This window comes from Bacillus rossius (genome assembly GCF_032445375.1).
Source record: "Bacillus rossius redtenbacheri isolate Brsri chromosome 9 unlocalized genomic scaffold, Brsri_v3 Brsri_v3_scf9_1, whole genome shotgun sequence".
In the NCBI taxonomy this organism is placed as follows: Eukaryota; Metazoa; Arthropoda; class Insecta; order Phasmatodea; family Bacillidae; genus Bacillus; species Bacillus rossius.
In genome coordinates this window covers 16,806,365-16,822,338 of record NW_026962012.1, presented here as the reverse complement: position 1 = coordinate 16,822,338, position 15,974 = coordinate 16,806,365, and the positions used below count along the sequence as shown (strand labels likewise).

Below are 15,974 nucleotides of genomic sequence, written 5' to 3'. Positions count from 1 at the left end.
TTATATTGTAATACTGATTTTACAGATTTCATAACTTTTTTATTTTTTTTTGTAATACTAATCCGTGTTACAACACAAGTACCTTTATTTTTAATTAAATATTAATCTTGCCAATAAAATATTTAAAAATAAATATATTAATGAAACATGGTGAGCCAAATTAATTTTCGACATGAGTTATGTTGTTTCTTTGACCATAAAATACTATTTAAAATATGGACGAGACGTGAAATGAAGTTTTAAGTATTTCTTAAAATATCAGTCCTGCTTCTTTAGCATTTATGCTCCGGTACTGCAGCACTCTGTTCACTTAAACAAGGTATAATCGTCATTAAAAAAGGAAATTGTGAAAAAAGCAATTTGCAGAAAATTCTAGGTTACGCAAAATACTATAGTCAGTTAGGTTGAAGAATCATTTGAAAAAAATATTGCTGAAAAAAAGGCATCATTTGAGGCGAATATTTGTGGGATTAACAAAATGTATCAAACTTGGACATTAAGACCGTATTTAATGGAACTTAATGAGATAACGCTATCGTATAAATAAAGTTTACTTACACATTTTAATAAAGAATAAATAAAAAATAAGTTACCTAAAATAGAGCATTAAAAAGTAAATAAATAAAGAGAACAAACGTATAATTTTTTTTAAAATGAAAATTAATATTGGTTATGGCAGTTACTGTGACCGAGATATCAAAATTATCACATTTTAGCAAAGAAATTAAAGATTTGAAATTAAGATAAGCCTTAGATGTAAGTATATTATAGAAGTGAGATAAAGGTTTGTCTATTGTAAAAAATAAAACTGTTTAAAAACTGTTCAGCACCGTTACGAAAATGTAAAGTACCCATGAAAACAACAATAGTGGATACATTGTAATAGTTTTTGGTAGCTCTTGGGAGAGTGTTCATGGACGAGCTGTGGCCGTGCATGGACGAGCTGTGGCCGTGCATGGACGAGCTGTGGCCGTGCATGGACGAGCTGTGGCCGTGCATGGACGAGCTGTGGCTGTGCATGGACGAGCTGTGGCTGTGCATGGACGAGCTGTGGCTGTGCATGGACGAGATGTGGCTGTGCATGGACGAGCTGTGGCTGTGCATGGACGAGCTGTGACTGCGCATGGACGAGCTGTGGCTGTGCATGGGCGAGCTGTGGCTGTGCATGGGCGAGCTGTGGCTGTGCATGGACGAGCTGTGACTGTGCATGGACGAGCTGTGGCTGTGCATGGACGAGCTGTGGCTGTGCATGGACGAGCTGTGGCTGTGCATGGACGAGCTGTGGCTGTGCATGGACGAGCTGTGACTGCGCATGGACGAGCTGTGGCTGTGCATGGACGAGCTGTGGCTGTGCATGGACGAGCTGTGACTGTGCATGGACGAGCTGTGACTGTGCATGGACGAGCTGTGGCTGTGCATGGACGAGCTGTGGCTGTGCATGGACGAGCAGTGACTGTGCATGGACGAGCTGTGGCTGTGCATAGACGAGCTGTGACTGCGCATGGATGAGCTGTGACTGTGCATGGACGAGCTGTGGCTGTGCATGGACGAGCTGTGACTGTGCATGGACGAGCAGTGACTGTGCATGGACGAGCTGTGGCTGTGCATGGACGAGCTGTGACTGCGCATGGACGAGCTGTGGCTGTGCATGGACGAGCTGTGGCTGTGCATGTATGAGCTGTAGCTGTGCATGAACGACCTGTGGCTGTGCATGAACGACCTGTGGCTGTGCATGAACGTGCTGTAGCTGTGCATGGACGAGCTGTGGCTGTGCATGGACGAGCCGTGGCTCTGCATGGACGAGCCGTGGCTGAGCATGGACGAGCTGTGGCTGAGCATGGACGAGCTGTGGCTGTGCATGGACGAGCTGTGGCTGTGAATGAACGAGCTGTGGCTGTGCATGAACGAGCTGTGGCTGAGCATGGACGAGCTGTGGCTGTGCCTGGACGAGCTGTGGCTGTGTATGAACGTGCTGTAGCTGTGCATGGACGAGCTGTGGCTGTGCCTGGACGAGCTGTGGCTGTGAATGAACGAGCCGTGGCTGTGCATGGACAAGCCGTGGCTCTGCATGGACGAGCCGTGGCTCTGCATGGACGAGCCGTGGCTGAGCATGGAAGAGCCGTGGCTGAGCATGGACGAGCTGTGGCTGTGCATGGACGAGCTGTGGCTGAGCATGGACGAGCTGTGGCTGTGTCTGGACGAGCTGTGGCTGTGAATGAACGAGCTGTGGCTGTGCATGAACGAGCTGTGGCTGAGCATGGACGAGCTGTGGCTGTGAATGAACGAGCTGTGGCTGTGCATGAACGAGCTGTGGCTGAGCATGGATGAGCTGTGGCTGTGCCTGGACGAGCTGTGGCTGTGTATGAACGTAGTGTAGCTGTGCATGGACGAGCTGTGGCTGTGCCTGGACGAGCTGTGGTTGTTAAAGAACGAGCTGTAGCTGTGCATGGACGAGCCGTGGCTGAGCATGGACGAGCTGTGGCTGTGCATGGACAAGCTGTGACTATGCATGGACGAGCTGTGGCTGTGCATGGACGAGCTGTGGCTGTGCCTGGACGAGCTGTGGCTGTGAAAGAACGAGCTGTGGCTGTGCATGGAAGAGCTGTGGCTGTGCCTGGACGAGCTGTGGCTGTGCATAGACGAGCTGTGACTGCGCTTGGACAAGCTGTGGCTGTGTATGAACGTGCTGTAGCTGTGCATAGACGAGCTGTGACTGTGCATGGACGAGCTGTGGCTGTGTATGAACGTGCTGTAGCTGTGCACGGACGAGCTGTGACTGTGAAAGAACGAGCTGTGGCCGTGCATGGACGAGCTGTGGCCGTGCATGGACGAGCTGTGGCTGTGCATGGACGAGCCGTGGCTGTGCTTGCAGCGGCGGAGGGCTCGGCAGCCGGCGGCGACAGCCTGCAGGACCCCGCGGCTGTGGTGGCTCTGCAGGACCACACACAGCTCACCCTCAACAAGTACATCAGCACCGCCTACCCCGCGCAGCCCTTCCGCTTCGGCAAGCTGCTGCTGCTGCTGCCCTCGCTGCAGCTGGTGTCCAGCCACACCATCGAGGAGCTGTTCTTCCGGCGCACCATCGGCCACATCCCCATCCAGCGGATCATCAGCGACATGTACAAGACCAGCGACCTGTGACACGTGGCCTCCGAGTCTATACCCGGGCGAGGGACGCGTGGCTCTTGGCCGTCTCTAGTGCTAACAACCAGAGCGACTGAATTGCAGGTTGTTCTGGATATCGATTGGTCAAATTTTCTTAGCTAGGTACCCAAATATTAGGAAAAAAAAATTTGACGTGATAACGTCTTATAAATCGATGAACGCCGGTTGCACGCACGAAAAAGCATGACTCATTGTCACGTTCCGCCTGAGCCGAGCTTGCAAGAGCCGGCCAACCACCGTGCGAGAAAATCTTCTATAATATCAAAAAGGTTACGGCGGTTTTTTTTAAAACTAATTGTTCGTGATTATATTTAAACAAAATATTTAAATTAAATTTGCAAAAAACTGTAAATATTATTTGAAAATTAAAAAGTATGCATTTTTTCATCAATGTTTTCTTATGACGTTATCACGTAAAATTATCGTCCGTAAACCGACATTACAGGCTACCCCCCCTTTTTTTTTCAAATATAGTATTAGTATGTGAATGGCGGGTTTTGTCGCAGTGCGTTTGTAACGGGACTGCCACACCTGAGGCTTGCCTTTCGTAAGGATTTGGGCGCGTTTGCAGCTCGAAGCCTTCTAACCGGAGCTCGTTGACCTTGACCGGACATGTCCGTCTTGCACAGCCGCAGTCCTGTTCCGAAGGTGCGCTGGTCGCGCTGGTGCGCATGTGAGGTGCTCCGCCGTCGCCAACAGACACCGCTTGTATACATATACCACAACTCATTGGCTGCTGCTGTTCAAATCGCTCCATGTCAGAACGCAAAAGGTTTTAATTAAAATGCTTGTTTCACCTAAAAATATGATGGTGGTGTAAGAACTCGAATTCATACCTTCACCACATCACCGTGGAGGTGCGCTTATAACAGCACTGCCACCGCGCCGACCTTGAAGAGGCGACCGTTATGTCTGCATACAGACGGTAAATTCTTTTAGTATTTGTCTAATATATTCGAATTCAAAGAACAAAATAAACACGTGTTCTTGTTAAAGTAAAATGACTACGGTATTAAAGATTTAACCAGAATCAATTTTTAAAATTTATAAACTAATCGTATTTGGATCATTGAGATTATAACTTTTTTCGCGAGTCGTTTACAATCAGCAGTCATTTTGTTGATCTTGACCTTCCAGATTAGCTTAAAAATTCCTGAAATGGCTTTAGAATTCCCGTTTTGTCGGAAATATTCTTATTTTATTTGCCAAAATGTCGGTGGCTCTAAATGTCCGCAGCCGCTTCTGGGACTCGACTACAAATATCAGGCTAAATATCTGTAATAACTAAAAAATAATAAAAACATTTTTTTTGTAATTATTAATTGGATTTCATAAAAAAAAACATGCATTATAGTTCTTAGTCCATAGTTACATCCTGCTGAGGGCAAAAATTAACTATAAAAAATTTAAAAAAACATTTGGAAACTTTTGTGGTAATTGTAAAACGTTTATGATAATTATACCACGGACATCGTTATACTCGGTTCTATTCCCGAATAATAAGTCGGAGTCCCATGTGCAGAGATCCTGCAACAACACAAATAATATATATTTTAGGAAATAATTTACACTTCCGTTCTGACAAGCATACTAATCATTCTCACTACGGGCAATGACAATAAAAAGGCAACTGTCTGGATTCGCATTTTTGCTACTCGATGACATTACGTCTAGCTTTGGGACTACGCTTGCTTCGATTTAAGACCCTGTAGTAATTACGAAAAAACTTTAGAACAAGCTAATAGGGCTTTTTTATACATAGGTAGGTACTTGGTATGCCTTTCAATTAATAAATGTCCAATTTCAAGCATATAGGATAAAATTCTCCGAACCACGAGACATTCTTAGTCTATACTTAGTATGCAATACATCCAAGTATAAACCACCGTCAAGGTAAGAGTCCAAGCGTCTCATGACATCACAAAATTTATAATATTTTCACCTAATTTAACCAGTTGTAAAAATTATTAACTACCAACATTATGGAATTTTTATTTCTGCAAAAGTGGCTTTTTATTATAATTACCTGTGTTTTAACCAAGTGAGATAAAATTATAACCAAATACAGCCCATAAGATATAGATAAAATTTAAAATTCAAATCCTTTACTTGTTGATTTTGGGCAGAGAGAGAGAGAGAGAGAGAGAGAGAGAGAGAGAGAGAGAGAGAGAGAGAAACTAGAAGAAAAAATAAACCAAACATGCACGAACGTGACCTCGGAGTGAACTGGTGTGAATCTAGTGTTTCCTTGTTTCCTTGTTTTCAGTGCTATCACATACCGAAGTCATAAATGCAGATACATTACCGTCATTAATCCGCTGCAAAAAATGTAATTCCTTGTTATTATCCGTTATAGAAAATGGTTATCTAAAATAATTTTGCTATCCTCAATTATAGTTAGGATAAAAAAAGGTTTTAGTGTGTATTTTTGCGCTAGGCACGATCATGAAAATTTTTATGCACGGTGTTACAAATTTATGTATTCAAAAGGCTTTTAATATAGCCCACATCTATACATTTGAAACACTCATTTAAAGTTATAAAATACTGTGTTTGTAAAAAATTTCTTAGATACAAGATTGATTGTTTATTTTATTGGAACTCCATATACATAAGTATTATATGTGTAAAATAAATACAGTTTAAGTATTGATTATGTACATTTTATAACAGCACTTTTAGCTGCATAATATTTGCACGTTTATTTTACCGCCATTTCACGATTTTGTTAAGAGACTATGAAATGTAATTTTAACCTTACAGATGTACATGCATATAACAGACACCACTGATAATAGAAGAAAAATCTACTATTCGTTTCCTTTTAAATTTTTTGTATAATTACAGAGTTAGTAAAGAAACTGGAGGTGTAACTTTGAATATTATAATATAATTGTGAATTAAATCTTGCAAATCTATATTTTTTGAAAGCCCGAGTGTGGTTAAATACAGATATTAGGCAGTAAAATTATAGCGACCTGAGGCCAGGGAAACGGAATGATTCTGTAACCGGTCGCCATCTTGGATTGCGGTGACACTGAACCCCACCGAAATTTAATCTTGAAGTAGGACACTTAAAATTTTTTGGACACCTCGAGTGAAAATTTATGCCTCCATTACATTTTCCCCAGAAACTAAACGAAACAAAAATCTCAATTAAAAAAAGGTATTCTTAACTGTTTAAATTAATAATTAGAAATAAAGCAAATGTCCCCGGTTCGAGCCTCGACATGATTCATGGACCTAAAAATTTAAAAAAAAAAAAAAATTAAAATCAACTTAATTAAATTTTATACAAATAATTAACAACCCTCTGTTGGATTCCTAATCAAAAAACTCATAAAAAACTGACACAGAATCCTTATTTTAACCATAACACTAAGCAGACTGATCTCCGCCAGCATAAACGGAGACTAAAAATGCATGCCTGCTGTAAAGTTACGGGAGCATATTAGCTGCCATATTTGCTACGTTGTCTTGTGCTAGAGTATATTGGTATCAGTTGCCATTTTGCTTCACCCATAATCCCCTAGAGAAAATTAGTGTCATTCGCCAGATCGACAGCGTTATAGCGGACGCCATTGTATTGACCATATTGACCACGATCTTGAAAATTCGTAAATATCAGTCAAAATATTTCCATAAGTGGTTCAAAAAATAACCAATGTAAACTTATTGAACATAACTCACTTCAAAAACTTTTCCAGTGTAAAAATTCAAATTTTGGGCATTAATGTAGGTATGTATTAAAAACTACTTAAAAGTTTCTTTCAAAAATATAACATTAGTCTTTATGTTATATTTATGATATAACATATATATATATATTTTAATATATAGATGAATTAAATACAGTAAATTATTTTCTAAAAAACGTAATTTTTTAAAAATATTATTGGAAAAAATTAGTAGAATTGTTAACTTTTATTTGATGTGTGAAATATAATTCAAGGTATCGTATTTCGCGGTGGGAGTTCTATTCTTACGTCATCGATATCCAAAATGGCGACCGAACATTGACCTGATCCCCTTCAGAAGCACGACGCTTGTGCGAGACACGCGGGAAATATACTTGCGTTGAAATTCTTCTGTCATTAAAACAAATAATAATAACTATAGACGATATTAAGTGCAGGTTTTTATAAACGAATTTACCTTATTTTGCTTAAAATTATTTAAGCATAACAACTTGGTTTTGGTTTTGCTTGCTTGCGCAGTAAGTTTGACAAGCTTATTATCTCTGAAAGTTTTAGTCACTATAAGTGCCTTCAGAAATGATCTAACATTGTAAGTGTGATATGTTATTTGTAAATCTCTTTAAAATTAAGTGTTACATAAATATGTGTTGAAATTATTACATAGTTTTATCTGTATTCTTAGAAATAAAAATATATGATTAAAATGATTTATTTATTATTTTTATTTTTTTAGTTCAACACACAAATATAATAATTATTTTTAACTTACAAGAAAATACAAAACTTATATCGTGAAGCATCCACAGACATGATAGCAGATATCACCATTTAAAAAAATGTATATTCCTCAATGAGAGGCCTGAAACGAAGCTAGGCAAAAGAAAAATACTATAACCATTTACTTAAGGCCTAGATATAAATGTCCCTAGCTTGGGAGAACATAAAAATCTTTCTTTTTTGTCAGCTCTTAATAATGTTTTGGCTAACCTGAGCCCAGCAAAGGTTTGAGGACTCGTGGCTACGCATTGTCCGATCTGTGAAGGAGGGAGGATGAAGGGTTGTGTTTTGGTGGTGCCAACCCCTTCCTTCCTCGAAGTAAAGGCAAGAAAATTGTGAACGCTCAAGTCATTCGAAGCTTGTCTGAAGTTTCGTACCGAGTTAACGTTACCGAGCAGCCCAATTGTTAAACAAACGTAACAAAGGTGAATCGCTGTGTTTGGTTAGAGATTGGTTAGTCTCAAGTATCGAATCGTGGCTATTGGTCTATGGACTAATCTGTACAACTCAACTTAGATTATGTTTTATTTTTGCTTAACATAATTGGGCATTGGGTAGCAGTAGTAACTACTACACTGCGACCTAATTTCATACAAAACTGTTAAAACGTAAAAAAAAAATTTATATAAAGTCAGGTGAATTCATTTAAATATTTTACATATAACACAAAGAAGGTTTGATTATTGTGAGATGCATAATTTTAAATGACGGTGATGTGTGTTGGTTGACAATATGTTGGGGTGCTATGCATAGCTGATTGCTACTAATTCATTCTAGCAGGTATAACATGAAGGTATATGTTAGTAGCACACTAGCAGGGATTCTAAGATGGCGGAAAATATGTTACTAATTGGTGCCCTCTAGGTGTTTTTTTTTAAAGCCATTTTGTGTAATTATGGATACCTTTTAGATTTTTTGGTGTGGTATTTTCTTTGAAGGGAATTTCTTTTCCCGAAAATGTTCTTTCCGTCTCCTTGCAAATTGGGTGTTTGGTAATCTTTTGAGCAGCTGTTCAGTTTTGTGTGGCTCTTTTGACACTTTTTCCCTTTGTTACTAGGCATATTGTCTCCCTATTTAAACGTCTGTTTTGTAATATGTTTAGGGAGTTTTAAAACTCTTTTGCATGTGTTCTTATTGAGAAGCAAGCGTAATGGATTTTAAGCCTCTTTGTAGACTTTTCAAGATGCCATAAGTTTTTTAGGGAATAAATTGTATAATTTTCTGTTTTAATCGGACTTTTTCCCCTCGAATTGGTATTTTTTTCCTTTTAAATAAATTTTTTGAAGACTTTTGGGGTGTTTTGGGGGGTAAAAGGGAATTTTAGAGGTTAAGGTTAAGTTCATATTGCCTCCTCCTTCCACGCTATCGACTACAATTGTGATTTTATATTGAAATCAACTTTACGCAGGAGACTAGAATTTGGGGTGAATATTTTTCCCACCCCATTGAGATGCATTTCCTTCTTCCAAAGTTTTCTTAATACCTTCTCCAACTGTCTATTCCATTTTACTCAAGAGATCCGAGAAAGCAAGGTCAGTAAAAGTGTTTCACCTTCTTCCAGATTACAATATTAATCTAATTCATCTAATATTTCACCTGGATTTCACTTATCTAAAGTTGCAGACTCATCGCCTTTAACTTTAGTGTACGCGACAGTGATTTATCAAGCTCTGGTTAAATGGTTTTTGTTAAGAACCCCAAAATAAAATCCGTCCTTTTATAATGCTTAGCATTTCTTCTCAAGGAACATAACTTGCTTCATTCACTACCAGGGCGCCCTTCAATACCACTGCAGGCAACGATCCAGAATCCATTTAAGCTTCTGTAAATAATGACCAATGCAAACTGTTACATTTTACTGAAGTCATGGCTGAAAAAATTTTTACGGGGGAAGGAGTATACCGATTCGGAAAAGAAAACAAATGAAAATAATATTAAATATAGTTTTATTTATTAGCTACTATATAAATTAAATTACAGTAACTTAAATTTATATCCACACATTAATCACAACTTCGCAAGATCACTATTCACTCTCCTCGCTGAAACTCGTCTCGACAGGCAGTTCTAAAAGGCCCATCTGTGAGACGGGGCTTACTCCACTGTTTGTCTCCGAGCACGCACCTCTAGTACCAACACTCTCGTCCGCCATTGTACCAGACGCCCCGGTCCTCGGTGCTCTGATCTTCGCTCACGAAGGTCGAAGGTCGTCGTTGGTCACCAATGGGTCACTCACCCTCTTCCTTCACTGCTCTCACGTCAGAGGTCAGCGTCACCTTAAATTCCTGCGAACTCCCGTCCTGGAAAACGTTTCGTATCCCTCATAAATATCGTGTAATTGGGGTCAACTTAACTTCCGAAGTTGCAAGAAAAATGGCGTGCTAGTTAAGACACTTGTCACAGATGAGGCAACCCGAGAGAGAAAGAGCGATAGGTAGCGAGGTGCAGCTCTAATCGGATGACCATGTACCTGGGTGATGGGAGCTTGTGTGTCCGGGAAGCAGGGCCTCCCCTGGAACGCCCCCCGGCCTGCCTTGTTTCCTGCAACCTCACAATACCGGCCTACCTCGTCTCTAGTACCCTCGTAACACTATGTGAGTATTCAAATAATCAATAAAATTAAAATAATATATATATCTTTTAAATTTTGTATTTATTTAGATTTAAAAAAATTTCGAAAAAAAAAAACACAAATTATGAACAATAATTTCAAATTGGCAGCTTCTCACTGACTCCATTTAAAATTATAACCCTGATCACTCTGGCAGTCACGTCTTTTATATAGGTAGATCTGGTGTGAAAGGGAGACATTGCCATTCTCTTGTAATTAAGTTGTAGACTCTATATAGGTAGAACTGGTGTGAAAGGGAGACATTACCATTCACTTGTAATTAAGTTGTAGACTCTTACACAGTTCATTACACTCCCCCCCCCCCCCACCACCAAACTTGTTGGTACGCCATTGAAGCGCTTAGAACGAAAAAAAAAATCAAACCATGTCATATGCGTTATCATGGACATGAAAAAAGGCACAAACTGTGTAATAGCCATTGTCATGGAGAAGAAGAAAACATCAACAATGCAAAATTATCAAGATGTATCAGCATTCAGTTTTAAAGGAATCTCACGTTGACACAAAAATTCCTTAAGTTGCGAACGTCAAATGTGTTAAATTTAATCTTGAATGTAGTCAAACTGTAAGTATTTATAAGAAATAACAAACAAACGCAAAATAGTTTTTATATAATTGATTGTATACATACAAACATATAAACATATAAATTAAACTTATGTCAAATTCAACCAGAATCAGTAAATAGAGTTATTGATTCTATTGTCATTAAAATAAACATTGTTTTGCATAATAACTCATCGAAAACATTCATTAAATTTTAATATCTGCTAAAAATAATTTTCTGGAATAGGATATGCACTGTGCGTTAACAAGCCCTATGGGTAGAGACACCTGTATTTCGCGATTTCATTTCATGTCAAGGTATTTCACAAAACACTGTAGCTTTTTCTAAGAGTCATGGCAAATTGTGAGGGTGCAGCAGTACGGTGACCACATTCTCATTGGCCCCGTCAAGAGCGGGACGACACCTCTCCCCGACCTCAGCCAATAACCACAGGAGAAAAGCTACAGTATTTTATGAAATACCTTGACACGAAATGTATTCGCGAAATACAGGTGTCTCTACCTATGGTAAACGTACCTAAGATAACAAATAATACTTGAAACACGAAAACCAGAAAAGCGATCTTGTAACACCAAGATCCTGCACTCCCCAGCATTTTGCACTGAAGTTATGTTGGCGACACGGCAGGTGGCTTCCTGTGTATGTTAACACATGCAGGCATGGCATGCGCATGAGAGCTGGCTCATGGTGTAGATTGGGATACGTTGGTTATACTGTTTATGTTGGTCGTGAACATGTCTGTTTGAGACGGTCTTGAAGGTTGCAAAATGCTAGATTATAGCATAGTAGATTTTTACTTTTATAGATAAAAGACTATAAAAAAGAAAATATATATTATAAAAGAAACTAGTTATAGATATAAAAAACAAACAAAAAATTTGTTAGTGAAAAATGTACACGGAACCGTTTAGACCACACTTTGTTGGTACCAGGGCAGTCATTATTACCTATATTAAACGTTCCCTATAGTGGGCATCAATCTTTATTTATCCTGCGGTTGCAAGATTCCTTTTTTTTTATAATCGAAGGATATTGTTTCTAATAAGATAGAAAATTATTTATCTTTACAGCATTTTTAGAATATAATCATCTTTCCGTGTGCATTTGTATACAGTGTTCTCATATACATCTCACCAATTTCGGATTCAAACATTTAATAATCTAACAAATTTCGTCTTATGGTTTTAAAAATATTGGTTCATCAATGAGTTTTTTTATATAATTGTGTCTTTACTTTACAAATCTGTTTTTTTATTAAAATAGTTTGTTTCACTGCTGTGGTTCTAAATTTACTTTTCAATGATTTCTGTTTACATAATAAAAATAGTGTAATATATACCAAATTCATATTGATGTATGTATAATCCTAGTATTGATTTAAAATTTTATTTTGGATTATGAATTAAAAATCACTGCAATTGAAGAAAAACACTTAAATTTAAGTTTTTCTGTAGGTATATTGGGTGGAAGAGTAGTGCTTTCTATAATTTATCCTCAGGTGTATTGCACAGAAGATTACTAATAGTTTCCCATGCTCACTCACAAGGTACGATAATTCCAGGCCACAGCAACAAGTTGTAAACACCCGCGGCTCTTCGCAGAGGAAAAACCGCAAAGCGCGTGAGTGGCGGTGACTGACAAGCAAGTGTTCTTGGACGGGAGGTGCAGCAGGCTTGTCCGAGGGTTACATTCTGACTGCAAACATTCACGATGCAACTTGGTGCACGCCTGTCAATTCGGGTGGGCATTTTGTCCCGAAATTGACTCCGCTTTCAAACCTTCAATGCAACCACTAAATATTCTTAAATATATGTTAATACTGTGTACGTATGTAGCTTGACGGGGTATATAACGCGTAGAAGTAATTTTGTAAGAGTAAAAGAATTTTCGACGCTAAATAGTGGTGTTGGAACATATTTTTTTTTAGTATGAATTCATTACAACAATTAAATAAAATAACCAGGCAAAGATTTTTAATTATCACGTGTTTAACAGGAGGTGATGTTGTAATTAAATAATTCAAGTTGGTAATTGGCTAACTGGCTGTGAACCACTAGGTATTCAAGTTTGATACGTTTAAGTGTATGGGTACGTTGTTAGTTGAGGTGTGGTGTTGGCATGGTGGCACAACAAGCCCTGGAGGGGGGGGGGGGGCACGGGTTGTAGTGAGTCGAGTGGCCGCCTGCAGCGCTGTGTGTCCACAGTGTTGCCCGCATGAGCCCTGCTATGTCCCCTGTCCCCTGCTGGGCACAACTACCTGCCCTCTCACCGCTGTGGGAGAATAGCAGAGGCTGGCCATTTTCACGGAAGTTATTGTAATTGGTTCTGTTCGAATTTATGCGGGAGCTTTCGTACTTATAGTATTATTAAAAAAAAAAAGTTCCCAAGATTTCACCCATAGCCGTTTTTTCCCCCCACATTTGATGCTTGCGTGAAAATTCGGAGATGTGATTTTTACAATAAAGCAAAACTGACCGCACAAGATGGACATTTTATCCAAAATGAATTGGAAGTGTGCCCATAGTGTTCAAAATGGAAATTTTTGGGAGGGATTTAGATATTTTGAGTATTGTTTTAAAAAGTTTCTAAAATGGGTCTATTCACACTGAAGCTCTTACTGTAACATGCGATCAGATAATAGCAGTAGTACTTATATAATAGTTCCTCCTTAGGCTGCGGTGCTTGTGCCGGGCTTCAGTCTGTGGATTGTGACGTCAGGGCGGCCATCTTGTATGAAGTTGACCTTGACCTTTAAAACAGTAGCTAAAATTTGCCCAAAATTCTCCAAAAGATTCAAGTCTTTTTTTTTTGGAAAAAGATCCACCAAAAATTCTCAAAAAATCTGAAAAATAAACATTTATTCAATTTTGAGGGAAATATTCCTTTTTTAAAGAAAAAAATCCCGGTTTATTTCTCAAAAATTCAAAAATTCGGAATTCAAAAAAACCTCAAAAGTCTTTAGCCTTAGAACCAAAAGTCCGCAAAGTGGTTTAAGAATCCATATATGCAAATCACCCTTAGCCGCTGAGGTCATGACCGTGACAATTAGGATGCCATGACCACCATATTGAGGAAGAAATACGTTAGTTTTTTTCTCCGTATGACCCTTATTAATCCTGATGAGACATTTGCTGATGTTATCTGAGTGCTTCTGGTTATTTCTGAGAAATCAATTTCTACATGATAAAAATTTTAAATAATGAGTCAAGTATTTTCATTCAGAGATTTCTATAAATTGCTGAATTTCTTTTACTAAATCAGGTTTTAAATCAGGTGAAATTAAAACAAAAAATATATTACTCAGTCAAATAATATGCCTTAAGACAACTGAGAAGCACTAAAATGCAAGACAAACATCCTTCTCCTTGGTATCTAGTGAATACTTCCTTCTCTTGCGACCGTTAGTGAGCATCCTGTATCCCGCATAACAAAAAATATTCACCTCAATGGGAATAGGAACTACTTGCAACAAGTTTCTTGTGTGAGTAAATTAACTCTCACTGATGGAATATTAAAAAATACTATTTAAATAATGGTTCAATTTCATAACTCTCAGTAACTAATATAAATTCATGTTCGTTGTCTGCCACTGTATCGAAAGGACAGGTGTAAGATTAGTAGCAAGGAATTTATCTTGAGAAAGAATGGTACAGAACGTGAGAAGAATGACAGTGTTAAAAATTTGCTACGCAAAATTATAAGTTGCATTAGTTGTAGCAAGTCATTTACGCGATGAGAGAGCTCAAAAATACACGAGATAACTTGTAATTTCAAGCCTGCTTACAAGCTAGAGGACAACAATGGAGCTACTTTTCTAAAGAAGAGTGCTATGTCCATTTGGACACACTAGGCATGCCCATGATATTTTTTTTTATCTCTAACACCATGAAATTAAAATTGTAATAATAAATAATATTGGCCATAAACAATTTTTATTTTTCACCACTAGATTAATTTACGTTTCGTGTGATAATATTCGAAGCAGTTCAAGCACAAGCCAACGTCATATTTACTGGACTGGGTACACACAGCAGATGATTTTTCGAGACAATGTTTACAAGCACATCTTCTTTTCTTCAGACTCTTTATCACAAGGTGGTTGAAGCCATCGAATTTAATAATGTCAGGTGTTCTAATCTTTCTTGATGTAGCTAAATGCAAACATGGTCTTCCAAAGCGTTTAGATGGATTGGCATATTTATTCAAATACACGAAGACATTCTCACGCCTGAACTCTAAGGGAGAGACTGTTTTTCCAACATTTCTTGCTAGTTGCCAGGAACTTTAAACAGATAAATCAATACACCATGAAAGTAGAGGCCAGTACCTTTTTTTTTTTTCCAAATTTTGACCGTGCATAGCAATGTTTTGATCCGTTCGATCAGCACCACCCATTTTTTTTATATTTTATTCTCCAAAAAGGAAAGGCCACTGCACTTGTATCATACGTTTTTCTTTCTGAAAGTTTCGCTTTTCTCGCAACTGTGGCTCAACATCAAGACAATTCGATACTATAACTACCAGTGAGTTGTCAACCCACTTTTCAACTAAAACACCATCTTATTTGACAGTAGAAGTTTCGTGCTAGCCCCTTTCCTTTTTCAGAAGAACATTTTTTGATGTAATAGGACATTACTTAGGTATCCTGTTTTCCTTAATTGTGCCTGTGACACCATATATTTTTTCTCTTAGAAATGCTAGCAGATAAAGCCCTGTAAATAAGTTATAAATAAATAAATGGTAAGGAAATAACTACACTTCTTTAATAAAGTCGTCAATCATTGGTAAAAAAAATGGGGCAGCTGTTTTTCAAAATTATTTTCTTGTAAACTGTTTGCACAGGGAGATTTACCTTGGTAAATATTGAAGTTTCAATATAAACATCGATTGAACATAGTGACCATACCATATACCCAAATAGTGTTGGCTTGCCTCTAATAAACTGTTTACAACATTTAGTCTTGTTTTCTGTGCATTGTTTATCGTTATATTTATTATTATTTTCTAAATTTTTCCATGACAAATATTACTAAACTGCAATGGTGTATGTCCAAAAAAAATGATTAAAACCCACTTGTCAAGTAAGGCGTCAGAGTGCTGAATCACAGCAGAAGTGCATCCCACATGACCAGGA

General features: G+C 38.3%; 1 protein-coding gene across 1 annotated transcript in view; it reads left to right on the top strand.

Annotated features, from left to right (window-relative positions):
• Positions 1-3,141, top strand: part of LOC134542732 (nuclear receptor subfamily 2 group E member 1) — a 48,242-nt gene extending 45,101 nt beyond the window's left edge. The window contains exon 7 of the mRNA XM_063387226.1: positions 2,891-3,141. Coding sequence (XP_063243296.1) covers positions 2,891-3,141 — 251 coding nt within the window. The remainder of the gene's footprint in view (positions 1-2,890) is intronic.
• The last annotated feature ends 12,833 nt before the right edge of the window (positions 3,142-15,974 follow it).